The 14,807-nt window shown below is 46.0% G+C and overlaps 1 protein-coding gene across 6 annotated transcripts in view; it reads left to right on the forward strand.

Moving 5' to 3' along the window:
* Nucleotides 1–14,807, forward strand: part of LOC142591302 (uncharacterized) — a 72,335-nt gene that overhangs the window by 42,804 nt on the left and 14,724 nt on the right. For 4 of the 6 annotated variants that reach the window (XR_012830451.1, XR_012830450.1, XR_012830453.1 and 1 more), the window contains 2 exons: nucleotides 6,533–6,615; nucleotides 10,465–10,542. Coding sequence is in view for 1 of the 6 variants with exons in the window: in XM_075703630.1 (XP_075559745.1) it covers nucleotides 6,533–6,615; nucleotides 10,465–10,542 (161 nt within the window). In the remaining 5 variants the exon portion in view is untranslated. Of the gene's footprint in view, nucleotides 1–3,592; nucleotides 3,643–4,017; nucleotides 4,055–6,532; nucleotides 6,616–10,464; nucleotides 10,543–14,807 lie in introns of those variants that run through there. The other 2 variants (XR_012830452.1, XR_012830454.1) reach the window with 2 other exon arrangements.

Consider the following 14,807-nt stretch of genomic DNA (forward strand, 5'->3'; position numbering starts at 1 on the left):
ATAAATGTTCGATTTTCTCTTCGCCACCGCAGGCGTCGCACGCCGCTCGGTCGGTCATTGCAATCAAAGCAGTGTGCGCCTTCGTGAAAGCCACTGCCAACAACAGCCGGTATAGAAGCGATGCCTCACGTCGTTGAAGCCCGGGTGGAGTAAAGGGTTCAATTCGTGCAACCTGGTGTGCCTTATATTTGGAGTGTTCCACTCTGTTAAATCGAGCTTGTGTGCCAGGTGACAAAGCTACCTTGCAGTGTCTGTCCTGAAAAGAGATATGGGCACTCTGTGTTGTTCTCGATGTGCCTGTCGGGCAGCTTTGTCTGCTTTACCATTTTCACTGATCACGCAATAACATGGCAGCCATTGGAAGATACTTTCGTGGCGTTTCTATTTGACGCCGTGGTGAAGTTTGACAATTTCGTATGTGAGTTCTTCGTGAGCTTTAGGTCGGAGAACTGACTGCATGCATTGTAAAGCTGCTATCCAGTTGGAAAACACCGCCCATGTACGAGAACTATATGTGTCAATAAATTCAAGCGTGCTGCAGAGAGCCGTGGGTTCGGCAGCCGTAGCCGTCGTATCATGTGACATCTTGAATCGCAGTGTTATTCCTCTCATCGGTATAAACACAGCACCGCCAGAACTGGTCGATGTAGTCGATCCATCAGTACATATGTATATGTTACTGTGTCTCTCGTACAACAGGAGTAAACAGAATTTTTATAGTGCAGACGGTGGTATATCTGACTTTTTCTGATGTCCTGGAATTCTGAGGTGTACTTCAGAATGGCACGAACACCATGGAGGAGATACTAGCCTGGCCACAGGTGTGTACCCCGATGTAAGCGAGGCACAATATGCACTGACAGTTGTGCTGAATGACGTGAGGGGTCTTTCCCCGGTGAGTGCGCCGAGGTGGTGGCAAAGGGTCCGGGCAATGTGCCTGACATGTGCACGCATTGTCTCGACGCCGATTTGTGCTGTGATTAAATAATCTGAGCAATTGTAATAGCTTCAGCCGTTGATGCACTGTGTAGTAATCCGAGGCCTATCCTCAGAGCTTGGGCTTGAATGCTGTGAATTGTACACAAATTGATTTTCTAGGCATTGGATATAGCAGGTAGGCTGTACCGAAGGAACCTAACAAACAACACCCCGTATAGTTGAAACATAGGTTGTGTGGACACCCCCCAGTTATTTCCTGCAAGGAGCCTGAACAGATGACAAATAGCAACGAAACGCTTTTTCACGTGGTTCACGTGAGGAGTCCAGGACAGGTTTCCGTCAATCACAACCACCAAGAACCTGTGACGTCTGCTGGGCGATATCATTAGCCCATTGATTGATATGTCGTATGCAGACATTGGCTTGTCGGAGTGGAAGGCGCCCAGACGATAGCATGACGAAAGATCACTGAGCCGGAATGAGGACGATTGTGTGAGCACGACAGCGTCACATTGGCGCTTTGGCAAGCAATGCATGACAATGATGTTGTGATGACGACATGAGGACAGACGCATGGCAAAGCTGGAATTAACATGATACAGTGACAACGAAGGAATTACGACCACGAGCCCGCACCCAGTCGCCCATGCTATCAGACAACATGGGCTACTGGGACGGGGTAGTAAGCGTGATGACGATGATATGACGAGAGTAAGATCACGAAGCTTGAATAACGACGCTGAAACGACCTCGATGGCATCACGACTAGGAGCACATAGCTAGTCGCCCAAGCAAGTAGACAACTTCAACCACTGGGTCAGCTTAAGAGGACGGACGGACGGACGGACGGACGGACAGACAGACAGACAGACAGACAGACAGACAGACAGACAGACAGACAGACAGACAGACAGACAGACAGACAGACAGACAGACAGACAGACATTCTCAAAACGGCTGAAGTAGACAAAGAATGTGTGTGCATATACCAGGTGTCGCACTTAACTTGCGCCGTACTTAAAAATATGCAAATGCCACGTAGTTGGACAGAACGAAGGCAATGCGGTTTGCCGTCACGTGCACATACCCAGACATATTTTTGCATTCAGGAGCACTATAATCGGTATCTGTAGATGGTGCGCTTCAAGTGACCAGGGCGGTTGTACGGTTCCTATGTAGGCCGGCTTCTGTCGATAAGAAAAAGCCCCTCTCACTCCAATAGTTCCGAATTCATTGATACATGTGGCCACCAACTCCCACAGCCTCAGGTGAGTTAAGTATGGCTTCGTAGGCGGCACTGTTGTATGCGCTTTTGACCACAATAAAACGTGCTATTTATATTTTCTTAGGGTGTTCTTGTTCTTGAACCCAGGTAATGCGGTCAGTAACGTTGTCGATGGATAAGCGACCTCGACGAAATCCCGCCGTGGCGTTCGCAAAGATGTGGAATCGTTCTAACTGCCGTTTCAAGCGAACAACTTTACTGACGCGGATTGACAGAACAGTCGGACGATATGACGATAAATCAAGTGGAGACTTGCCAGATTTCAAGATGGCGATCAAGCCGCTTGATTTACATTGTTTAGGAATGACGCCATTGTGCCATGACTCTTTATGATACTTGAGCCGCTCATCACGTGCGTCATGTCCACGGAGGCATAGGACAGCGTACCTGTTGCCATCTGGTCCCGGTGATGAAGAACACCTGCACGTCACCAGCACAGCATCGAGCTTTTCGAGTTAAAAATGTGCCGTTCATTTCTGGTACACGGGACTCAGGTATGTCACTCAGTGCTCCGTTGCCCTTTCAGTCACTTTCAATGGAACACAGTAAATTCCTTAAAAATAAACGCAGCGAAAACCAAATGTATTTTATTTGCGCCGGTGCAAAAGCAAATAAATCGTTGCTTGGACATCTATTTTGACAATTCTAAAATCGAGCTTGCGAAACAGGTTAAAACACTAGGAGTCGTTTTTAACGAAGATTTAGATTGGGACGCTCATGTTGACCTTGTAGCTAAAAAGTTGGCGAGGGCATGTGGAATGATTTGCAGATTGCGACAGGTGATTCCACCGAAACTTAAGCTTCTTCTATATAATGCCTTATTCCTCCCGCATATAAACTACAGTAACCTTGTTTTGGGGACAACATCTCCAACAAACATTCACAAATTACTTGTAATACAGAAAAAAGTTATTCGCCATATCGCAAATGCCCCATACGATTCCCATACGCGGGATTTGTTTCAGTCACTTAATGTCCTTTCTGTCAAGCATGCATACATATTTAACCTGTTCTTAAAATACAAGAGAAGCTTAAAACACACAAATGAGCATTTTCTTCGAATGAGCTGCCTCAAAAAATACTTGCAGCTGCCGTACAGCGTAAGGCAAAGAGAAATATGGAATTTGCCATTTTCCCGAACCAATAATGGTTTTAACAGGTTACAATATCGTGTACCATTCCTGCTAAATAGCCTTGAAAAGAGGCATATAGACCCGAGGACCATCACTAGAAAACAATGGAAATAATTTTTAATAGCAAACGACGGTCTTCAACTTTAACAGGGAAAAAGGGGAAGAAAAAAAATGTAATGTAAACGTTTTCTCTTATTTTGCAGGTCACTTGTTTTCGTATTACCTTTGTATGATTCCTTTACTGTCCGTACGACCTGAGTGAAAATGGTCTAAATTGGACCAAAAGTGCGTTTATTTTCCTTTTCCTGTATATGCTTTCAGACATGTTGGCCTGTACGTGGGATGCTATTGTACGCGAATACATTTGTCTTGCTTTTTTTCTGTGAGATGCAACACATATATGTAAACAATATGTATTTACAATGAGTGTAAAACCTTCGCGCTGCCAGTCAAACAGGGGCAAGGGCCTCGTCAAGCTGCTTGTAGCAGCTTTCTTGCTCTTGTCCCAGCATTCTTTTTGTCATACGCGGAAGAATGCTGAATAAGGATTTTTGATTTTGATTTGATTTTGATTTGTGAGCGGCGTTGGCAGAGAGCCAGAGCAGGGAAGGGCTGGCTTTGATGCGGACGTGCACGTAGGGCCCTAATTGTTCCCCACAGGTGCGACAGCAATCTTCGGGGATCAAGTGTGACTGACGTAAGATTTCCATCGCTTTACTTCCAGTTTATTCAGTGGACGCTGCGCTTCCTTTTGTAGGAGTCGTCAAGCGCTCAATTGTAGAACTGCAGAATATTTCTATCTTTCAATATATTCGAGTTTTGTACAGGGGCATACACTTTTTCTTTGAATTCATACGAAAATTATTCCTTACGAGTCACCCGCCGTGGTTGCTCAGTGGCTATGGTGTTGGGCTGCTGAGCACGAGGTCGCGGGATCGAATCCCGGCCACGGCGGCCGCATTTCGATGGGGGCGAAATGCGAAAACACCCGTGTACTTAGATTTAGGTGCACGTCAAAGAACCCCAGGTGGTCGAAATTTCCGGAGTCCTCCACTACGGCGTGCCTCATAATCAGAAAGTGGTTTTCGCACGTAAAACCCCATAATTTATTTCCTTACGAGTACAGAGCTCGTGCGCTGCAGCTTTGAGCTGCACAAGTGGCGTCGCCTGTGGCGCGGAGTGGTGCTAGTTAGTCGGTGCCGAGCGCGTGCGGGCGAAAGCATGGTGGCCTCGAAAGAACGACGCGGAATCGCGGTCGAAAAAGAGTGGAACTGTAGTGTTCCGTGTAGGCCCACGAAAACAGCTACAGAAAGCCCCCCAGTCAGCTCCGGAAGATAAGAAATTTTAAAAATTACCTGGGAAGTTTTACGAGAAGGAGCAACGGGAGCGCTGAATCTGGGCCATGTGGCCGGCGAGTTAAACACGCTCTTCATTTTAGAGTGTCTTCTTTTTCGCTATTATTCAAAATCGTCGCCTCCAGCTTGGATGCGATGATGGCCGCAGCCAGGTGCACAAGACTTCTGTGCAGGAAGTATGCGCAGACTTATTGACAAACAGATCCAGGGCATCAACTGTTTATACCATATATACCAGATGCTTACATGTGCAGCGTGCTCCTTCAGTGTGCCTTGGGTAATAAACAACTGGGTAATAAAAAATGAAAGAATCAGAGAGGAAATGAAATAACGATCACTTTGCTTAGTTGAAGCCGCACGTAGCAGTCGACGTTTTTCATTTGCGCGACGCAACTGCAAACAACGTCCGGAAGGGCCTGCTGCACTCATAATTTCTCTTCTAATACCGTAAACATGATTGCTGGCGTAAAGATAATTGCCGCGTGGCAAGCTGCTTCTCTTTAAATACTGTTCGACGTTTCATATTCCGCGAAATCCGCAAAATAATACGCGCTGTTAATTTCGCACACCGATTGCTCCCGTACACCTACGTGACACGCAAGCGGGCATAGCGCCTGCAACAAGTCACGACATGATTACGCGCGCGGCCGCTACTGGTGGCGCTGGTTATTCTAGCGCAGCAGCGCCACCATACCACAAGAGCACATACTAACATCGATCTTAGCCAAAAGACCAAAGCGAAACAGTGATCACGACAGGGACCAAGAATAGGAAAGACACATACGCAGCACTAACTTTAAACTAAGCGTTTTATTAGGTAGCACGTGTCATTTATACAATCACAGCGGATTGATAGTAAAACGAAGGAGACAAATACATAAAGGTATAGTACAGAACCCACACGTGCCATCACAGTAATCGCATCGCACCCGGCCATTTTGAGGCGAGGATCACAGCAACTTTTCTTTGTGCGATAAGCCCAAAGATGGAAAGCTCAAACATTCTTATTTCATGTTGTCAATTTCGCATGCGTGAATTATCCTGCACGTCCATCTTGCCTTGAGCCCTACTTAGAATTGTCATGTTTTTGTAGACTGGGACGCAGCCGAAATCGTGGAATTGGATTTCTAAATGGCCTGACATCACTTTGTTGACGTTGTACTGGTGTTCTTCAAGTCTCTGGTTAAGGCTCCGGCCTGTCTGACCTATGCACGCTCTTTTACATGACAAACGTATAGTACATACGATGCCTTCAATGCAATCCACGGGTTCTTAACGGTGCGTTATAACACCAATCGAATTTCTCTCCTGTCTGGATTAACCTCTTTCAAAGCCCTTGCAACCTTTCGGGAGCGAAAAAAACTACGTCCACGCCACACTTCCTTGCGATCTTTCGCGAATTATACGAAGGACAGCAGCAGCAGCGCAAAAGTCGAAGAGGCAAAGAAAGCTTCGCTTTATAAAACGCAAGCCTGGCGTGGTGCTTTGCGTACGCAAAGGTCCCTTTGTGTACCCAAACCCGTTTACGTACGCAAAATCTGAACCTCCCGCTGCAGCTGCTTGAATGATAAGCCACTTTAGCGAATGCTTTAGAAAGAAACAATCTTCGGATCTTCTATTTTCTCTATAAATCTTCTGCTTTTCATTTTTCCACTAATTATTGGACTACTGCAATGTGCATCCTTTAGAGCTTCATATGAAGGCAGATATCATAGCATATTGAGCAAGCATTCAATCTGTTCCCTATAGCAAAAATATTGAACGTACCCTTTTGAACATTAATTTTCAAAGAAAGTATAATTTTTCATGGTTACACACAGGCAGAAGCGCCACCTGTATGGCCAACTAATTCCTCATATGAAAGGACAACTGGGTCCCGTTATGCGCGTGAGCATGTGCCCAGGTAAGTGCACAGGTATATTTGTCGCATATTTCATGCCTACGCCTTTCAGACTGTCACATAAATACATGTGAGACCCATAATGGCTTTCAAACTGATAAGCATGATTGGCTACTTGAGGAGTTTTGAGCCCATCTACTTTTCATACTTTTCATATTTATTTCGGTACTCCCATACTGGGCCGCCCGCAGTGCCAAAGTACAGCAGACTCTAACACCCGACACGATTTTTTTTTATTAATATGACTTTGGGCGCTCAATTCCCGAATTGCAATGATAACCCTATAATTCCTAATTAAACAATTATTTAATATATGCTATTTTAATATAGCGTGGATGGAACGGAAGAGGGACCCAAGATGCCACATCGCTAGACGCTACCTTACTGCAGATACCCACGAAATATAAGAAAATACTACGGGACGTACCCGCTTGCGCGTTGTGATTGCAGCGCTCCTGAACTGTCCGCGTACAAACTAACATATCATCTAGCAGGGCGCGCTGCCGCTTAAAAGGCGACAGGGCAGTGATGAAGGCTTTGGCTGTGCGATTTACACCAGCGATGTGCTTCCATCGCGGCGGTTCATGATAGCGATAAGCAGACGCAGCGGCAGGACACCCGGCTAAATACTGTGTTCGTTTGTGCACGGAATGCTTGGGAACAGCGCAATCATGACGCTCAAGCGGGCATTTCACGCGGTGTTTTTTTTTTCTTGCGTGTGCGTCTATATCGTGGGCATCCGCAGCAAGCTGAAAAACACTAATACCTAATAAATAGAAAGACAGAAACTGTTTGTTCAGACGTTTCGCAAACCACCCTTCCTAGCTTCGTTGCTTCGGAAGTTGGTTAATTAACCTTGGTCAATTATCTAACTAAGCAAAATACAAAAAGTTGCGTGACGCACTACATACAAAAGTGAGCAACATGCATTTGGTCGCATCGTATTAGACTGCATCGGCATATTTTTAACTCCAGCTAAAGTTAGCTGAAACACCCTACTTATACATTTGAAACACATTTCAAAAACTCTAAGCGAGAAATACGGACATTCTTCAACACTTTTTGCTAAAATGTAATGACTAAGGTGTGCGACCGAAGTACTTCTATCCAAACAGTGGAAAATCTTCATCGATGTATCTCCTTGTAACTGTGGAGATCTTTCAAAGTCCTTAAATATATGAAAGTTCCTACCTGCTTTTGCACGCAGTGCAGTGTGCGCTTAGGCGAAGTGTAGCACTTCGATTGGCATTGCGAGACATCTTTGCGCCTTCCCAAGCGTGTGCCCCCCCCTCCCCCCCCCCGATGCGCACTGGAAAAGATCTATTATGATCACCGCTTTGCAGCGCAACTCATGCCGTGTCGCATTGCGAGCATTGAATCCGTCTACGTGGGGCAACGCACTTGCCAGTGTTGTGCACCTTTGTGGTTAGGACCATGCATGGGTGTCACACAAGGCGCAGAGATTTGGGCATGCTGTAATAAAGGTGTCCATTGAAAAAATAAGACACTTCCGTTTCTTAGGCCCGTGTAGATGGTCAAAACACTCTACAGTACTGCAATCGTAACACTGACCGCGCCACAAAAACGGACCCACTCATCTGACACCGAAACATATGTGGTCACACATTCAGACTGAGAAAAAAGACATTTACTAGCTTAATCTCCGCACTTAACTCATTCATGTCATCAATAAGAATCACAGCGATAACTTACCAAAACAATGCCAGAGGCAACAAAAATTAGGCATACGATGGTTATGAAGTACAACAAAGTACATCGATCTTACGTCGATTACACAACATAACAGGCCTCGAGCCTACGCGCAGTGCGGAATCGGTGTTGCCAACCGTAGGGTATTTGCGGCAACCGCTGCTTGGTATGGCCGAAAGGCCACCCGGAACACTGTCAGGGAAGTGATGTTTATTTTGCCCCGACCTCGCGTTTCTTTAATGACATACAAATAAACCATGGGAAACTAAAAAACCCTCAAAGCCTGGCAAATCGTACCCGCTGAAACTAAGACTATGACATTGAACCTAATTCACGTAATATAGCGAATATTTTAGTTGATCTACACTAGAATTTGCGCGATAAAAGAAAAATGAATCTCGTGCATAACTGTGCACAATCATAAATTGCACTTATCTCATAGATACACAAGCTTTGTGGCTATTTCAAGTTGTATATTTTTGGGCGAGGACTGCAATTGCTAGATAGCCGCGTGGGAAGAGGAAGCTTTAGCTCGAGCCAACTCCAATTTCAGCATGCAAACAGATGTGACACTCACAAGTTCTCTCAAAGACCATCGATAGACCAATTCGAACCAGATCGCTTGCATGTAAGAAATAAAGCTCCATTCTACAGACGGTACAAAGCAGAACTTTCATTTATGGTGCCATAGCTCCTAAGAAAGTTGCTGAAACTTGATCAGTCAGAAACTGAACCGCCAGAAATAAAAATTCAGATTTCCCTAACCAATCCATTGCATCACTATAAACCGTGTCTGCAAGGGAATCTTAAGCGTACAAAGGCGATGCATAAACTTCAAATTACAATAAATTAACTCCTAAGTGAAAAAAATTTCATAGCAGAAAATTATTAACGTGATAGCTTTAAGAGCCCTCTGTCCCAGGAAATCTGGTGTCGGCGTCGGCGGCGTTGTCCGTTAGAGAAAAGTCATCCCGAACCACACAGGTCTTCCGCGTGGCGCATAGTCATTGCTGAACTAATTTCTCAAAATAAAATGCGCTTGAAAATACGTAAAGTACAACTTCCACACAACCTACAGCCATGATAGCGGCCGCGGACTCTAGGTGTGAATACTAATGGACCTGAAGGGTGGGTTGTTGCCTTTAGCCTAATGAAGTGAGTTGGACACATGTGCTGATGAACGCTATCGTGTTCCACTCTTGAAGGCGAGGCTTGAGCGCCCTCCAAATATTTCTTGCCAAGTTTTCGTTTTGCGTACGAAGTTTCTGTCTAAATATCTTCGGCCAACAACCAGCGACAAACAGAAAATGTCATTTGTAGGTTTAGAGCAAGAACACAGGATAAGGTAGGCGTTTGGCATGACCATAGAAGTCGGACCCATGTAAGATTTCCGACTACAGCGGTGTCACACACGCTTCATAAAGGAAATAAAATATATGCCTATCGTTTACATATGACAAGAGCTCGCTGTACAAATTTTAAACGAACTGATTTGTGGCATAGGATGAAACCCACTTCCAGTTTCTTGTCTGTGGTTTCGCCCCTGATCCGAAAAGTTTTTCGTTAAATATATTTTTTTTCGTTCATTATGGTTACCCTTGGTGTGTTTTCCCTCTTTCAATAGAAAGTAAACATTTTATCGGTATATTTATGCCCACCGTCATTAAAGCGTAATGAAATGTTTATGAATCTTGCAACATTCCCACTCTGGAAGTAGCGGTAACTTTAATAGCGGTGTATAAGAATGATTGTTTCGCCTTCATACGTATTCCAAGAGGTACCGGTTACAGAATATTGATACTGAGTTAGAGCTGTAACTCGAGGCTTTATCAATCTTCATTTTGCCCATTTATTCTGTTTTCTAAGAAAAATGTTGTTTTATTGAAAGCTCTCCTCCTTACAGTTAGTATATTTTATTATTCTCTTTCAATGTGACACATATAATGAAATACTTTGAAGTAAATGGTGAGCAAAACGATATTTATGTTTCCGTGTATTTAGTGTTCCACGAAATGCCCTGCAGGTGGAATCCCCCCCCTCTCCCCCCATTTTAGCTTTATAGCATTGGTGTAATGGTAGAAAATGAGTGCTGTTGCGTCTTACAGATGTGCCCTCCAGATAAACCGAACTCTATACTTTCAGGTGCTCCTGCGGTAGATTATACTTTACGGTACTGGGACCATTATGAGCGGTGCGCCATTTATACTACATTATTAAGAAGTAAGTAGAACAACCACATATTTAATCTTTTTCTGGACCAATAAATTAGTAGGTGCCTTACAGTATAATTGTTTTCGCGAGAGTACGATTCAAAAGTCTATCATACACTCAAAATATTTATGGGACAAACGTCAGTTTAGTCAAAATTCTGCCGAAGAAAATGTCAAAACAGCTTTGCTCAAGCCCATGCTTTCAGTACACACTTCATTGTAGGATGTCTAAATGGTAAGCGCCGCGTTGATACTTTTGTTATGATATATCTTTCATCTCTTAAATGCGACAAGCAGGCGCACGGTTTGCAATGTAAAGCCCCAGATCAAGAAAATGGATTTCGGACACGCATCTTTATTAGTCACATTGTTGCATTTACACAGCGGTTCATTTGACCGTGGTGGTATTTGCGGCAGGCGCAAAAAAGTTGCAATTTCTTCTGAAAGGCGAAGCTTCGATTGCGATAGCAAATTAGTGGACGGCTATACGAAGCAAGGATAGTAGTTTTACCGGCCGTATAAACTTGTAAACATAGGCACAATAAGTAAATCAACAAGCATGGTGTCAAGCGAGCACAAGCAAACATGAACAGATCTGACTCGATGACCACGGAAATAATAATAATATTTGGGGTTTTACGTGCCAAAACCACTTTCTGATTATGAGGCACGCCGTAGTGGAGGACTCCGGAAATTTTGACCACCTGGGGTTCTTTAACGTGCACCTAAATCTAAGCACACGGGTGTTTTCGCATTTCGCCCCCATCGAAATGCGGCCGCCGTGGCCGGGATTCGATCCCGCGACCTCGTGCTCAGCAGCCCAACACCATAGCCACTGAGCAACCACGGCGGGTAGATGACCACGGAAACTCGCTGTCAAAAACGCTAGCGTAAGGAAACGCGGAAGCAGCAGCGAGCGAAGTGACATTTCTTTAACAGGGATAAGCGGGCTAGTTGATGGTCGTTATTGGAATGCATCATGTAACCGCACAAAAACAAGGGACGAAGAAGGAACACACAAGATAGGCGCGGAACTTCAACTAATATTTACTCCAGGAAATCTCACATTTATACAGGTATCGTAATCACACTTGCCAATCAACAGACAGCCATCACTCGACGTTGGCATGCGGGCGTGAGTGCCACAAATTCGCTTGTAAATATTTGAAATCTTTATCGCTCAATGACACTGAAGAGCTGCTTACGCTGCTGCCAGATTGCATTTTTATACAGCAAGGTTCATAGATTTCACGGCTGAGTGGTGACGCAAACATCTTCAGAACCTTAGTGTCGCGGAACCTAGGCGTGCAATTGCGACAGTGGCGACAATGGTCAGCCAGTTTTCCACCCCCCGCCAATCCTTCTACTCCTGCGCGGTGCTCCTGCAGTCTGACGTTTTTTTTTTTGTGCTTGAAACCCTTGCCAAGGAAGCGCGGGGCCCATCAGAGCTCCGCCCAAGCGTAGCGCCGCAACGTCGTAGACCTGTTGCCATCCCGTACTACCACCAAATCTCCCACCGCCTCAAAAAGGTGGCTGAAAAATGGGAAGTACCGGTGGTTTTCACGGCGCCCAAAAAACTGGCGGGCATGTGCAACATGGTGCAGGGTAAGAACAAAAGAAATGAATGTGGTATCAAGCACGTCGAGAGGTTCGTCCCATGCAGAATAGGGGTAGTGTACCAGACACCTCTCTCTTGTGGCAATAGCGACATAGGGCAGACGGGACGGTGCCTAAACGTCAGACTGCAGGAGCACCGCGCAGGAGTAGAAGGATTGGCGGGGGGTGGAAAACTAGCTGACCATTGTCGCCACTGTCGTAATTGCACGCCTAGGTTCCGCGACACTAAGGTTCTGAAGATGTTTGCGTCACAACTGAGCCGTGAAATCTATGAAGCTTACTGTATAAAAATGCAATCTGGCAGCTGCGTAAGCAGCTCTTCAGTGTCATTGAGCGATAAAGATTTCAAATATTTACAAGCAAATTTGCGGCACTCACGCCCGCATGCCAACGTCGAGTGATGGCTGTCTGTTGATTGGCAAGTGTGATTACGACACCTGTATAAATGTGAGATTTCCCGGAGTAAATATTAGTTGAACTTCCGCGCCTGTCTTGTGTGTTCCTTCTTCGTCCCTTGTTTTTGTGCGGTTACATGATGCATTCCAACAGTGACATTTCTGCCGTCTATAGCTTCAACGAAAAGTGAGCGCCCAGAACACAGCACGCACGAAGCTACGTGCCGCTTAGGCACCTAGATGGCCTAGACTCTGTCCCCAACGCAGCTCGCTCTGAACCGACCGCGCGCAGGCGCCACATGCGCAGTTTCAGCCGGAGTAGATCATCGCCCCCAACCCTCTCTCCCCTCCCCCACTGCCTCGCAACGTTGAGCGCCTCGCGCACGATGCCGGATAAGGCGCGCTTCCTGCCAGCTTTCGTCTTTTTCACGGGGGCGAGATTGAGCCTCTTCGTCGGCTCCCCTCGCACGCCTCCATTCGCGCACACAGCGTAGAGCACGCGGCGACGGTGTTATCGCCTTGGACTTTTTACGGAACCTCATGGTGACGGCGACGCCGACGGCGGAAATGCGCTTGGAGGGTCCGTATAATTGCTCTCGCAATAAAAACGTTGGAAGACGTTCCTATACGCGTTACAAAATATTTTGTCCACTTAAATTGAGAGTGAAGCTCTCTCTTGTTATTTCTAAGTCGTACGCCCAGCAAAGTTTCTGCTGGAGAGACAGAGATACTTCTGTTAGATCGCAAAGGCAGAGAGAGAGGAAAGGCAAGGAGGTTAACCAGAGGCGAGTGTTCGGTTTGCTACCCTGTACATGGGGTGAGCGATGTAGGGGTTGTAAAGACGACAAAGAGTGAAAGGAGAAAAAAACGGAAAAAAAGGAAGGAGAAAAAAAGGAAACAGGTAACAGAAAAGCCGTTCCAAACACAGGCGTTCACACAGGCCTGTAGATCTCAAGAAGCGCAGTAGCGCTTGCATGGTCTCGTGATGCGATGTTGAAGTCTCGTCGATGTTTCAGAATTCTTCGACGGAGGCTGGTCGTCCAACTGGCTCAGCACGACGGAACGCGATTGTCTCTGCACACTGTAGTGCGGGCACTGGCACAGAACATGACGAATCGTTCCCACGTCGTCGCAATCACCACATGCTGCATTGCCAGCCATCCCTATGCGGAAAGCGCAGGTATCGGTAAACGCGACGCCCAACCATAGCCTACACAAGAGGGTCGCGTCTCTTCATGGAAATCTCGGTGAAAGTCGAAGGCTTAAGGTTGGACCCACGGTGTAAAAACGGGCGTGGTTCAAATTGTGGTTCAGTCCACTCTGATGTAGTGCATTGGCGTGCAAGTAGGCTGAGCATCTTTGTAGTGTCTGTCCTAGACAGGGGGATCGATCGGCGGTTGTCTTCTGCATAAGCTGAACGAACCGCTTGATCGGCACCTTCATTGCCGATAATACCACAGTGAGTTTGTAGCCACTGAAAAATTATTTCCTGTGCTTTCTCAGCCAGGTGGTGTATGGCTTCTTTGATTTCAAATACCAACAGTTCATCCGGATTCAAACCGTAAAACTGACAATAAACACTATAGTGCCGTCTTCGAGTCGCAAAACATCGACCATTTCTGTGTTGGTTCGTCATTAATAAAGTGTAGTGCGACTCGAAGCGCTGCGAGTTCTGCTGCCGTCGACGCTATCCAGTGAGAACTTTTCAACTTAATAGTGGTGGCTTTTGCTGGTATGACGACAGCTGCGGGAGAGCTCTTCGATATCACGGAGCCGTCGATGTATATGTGGGTGTAATACAGGTACTTCTCATTTAATAGGAGTAAGCTAAGGTATTTTGAGAGCCGGTGATGACATATCTGCTTTCTTTCCGGACGCCAGGTTTGGTTTTTGGTTGAATAAGGCACCAAGGAGGAGTCGGAGGTGTCGCGGAAGGTGTGAAGCAACATGGTATAGCCTCACGAGGTGTGGACACCGTTTGGCAGAACTAGACACGTGGTCTCTCCGCAGGTAGTGAGGCTAGCTGGTGGCAAGGAGTGCGGGCAAAATGCCTTAAGTGCACTCTTAGTGCTTCAACTGTGATGTGAGTCTTTATGAGGTGGTCTCTGGCGATTCCAATAGTTGCCGCTGTTGACGCACTTCGAGGAATACTTAGACAAATCCTGAGCACCTCAGCCTGAACGCTTTCAAAAGTGCGTAGGCTTGTTTTATTGCTTTAGTCAATACTCGCGAGCTGTACCTCAAAAAGCCTAGAAAAAGTATG

The sequence above is a fragment of the Dermacentor variabilis genome, chromosome 8, assembly GCF_050947875.1.
Source record: "Dermacentor variabilis isolate Ectoservices chromosome 8, ASM5094787v1, whole genome shotgun sequence".
Taxonomy (NCBI): domain Eukaryota; kingdom Metazoa; phylum Arthropoda; class Arachnida; order Ixodida; family Ixodidae; genus Dermacentor; species Dermacentor variabilis.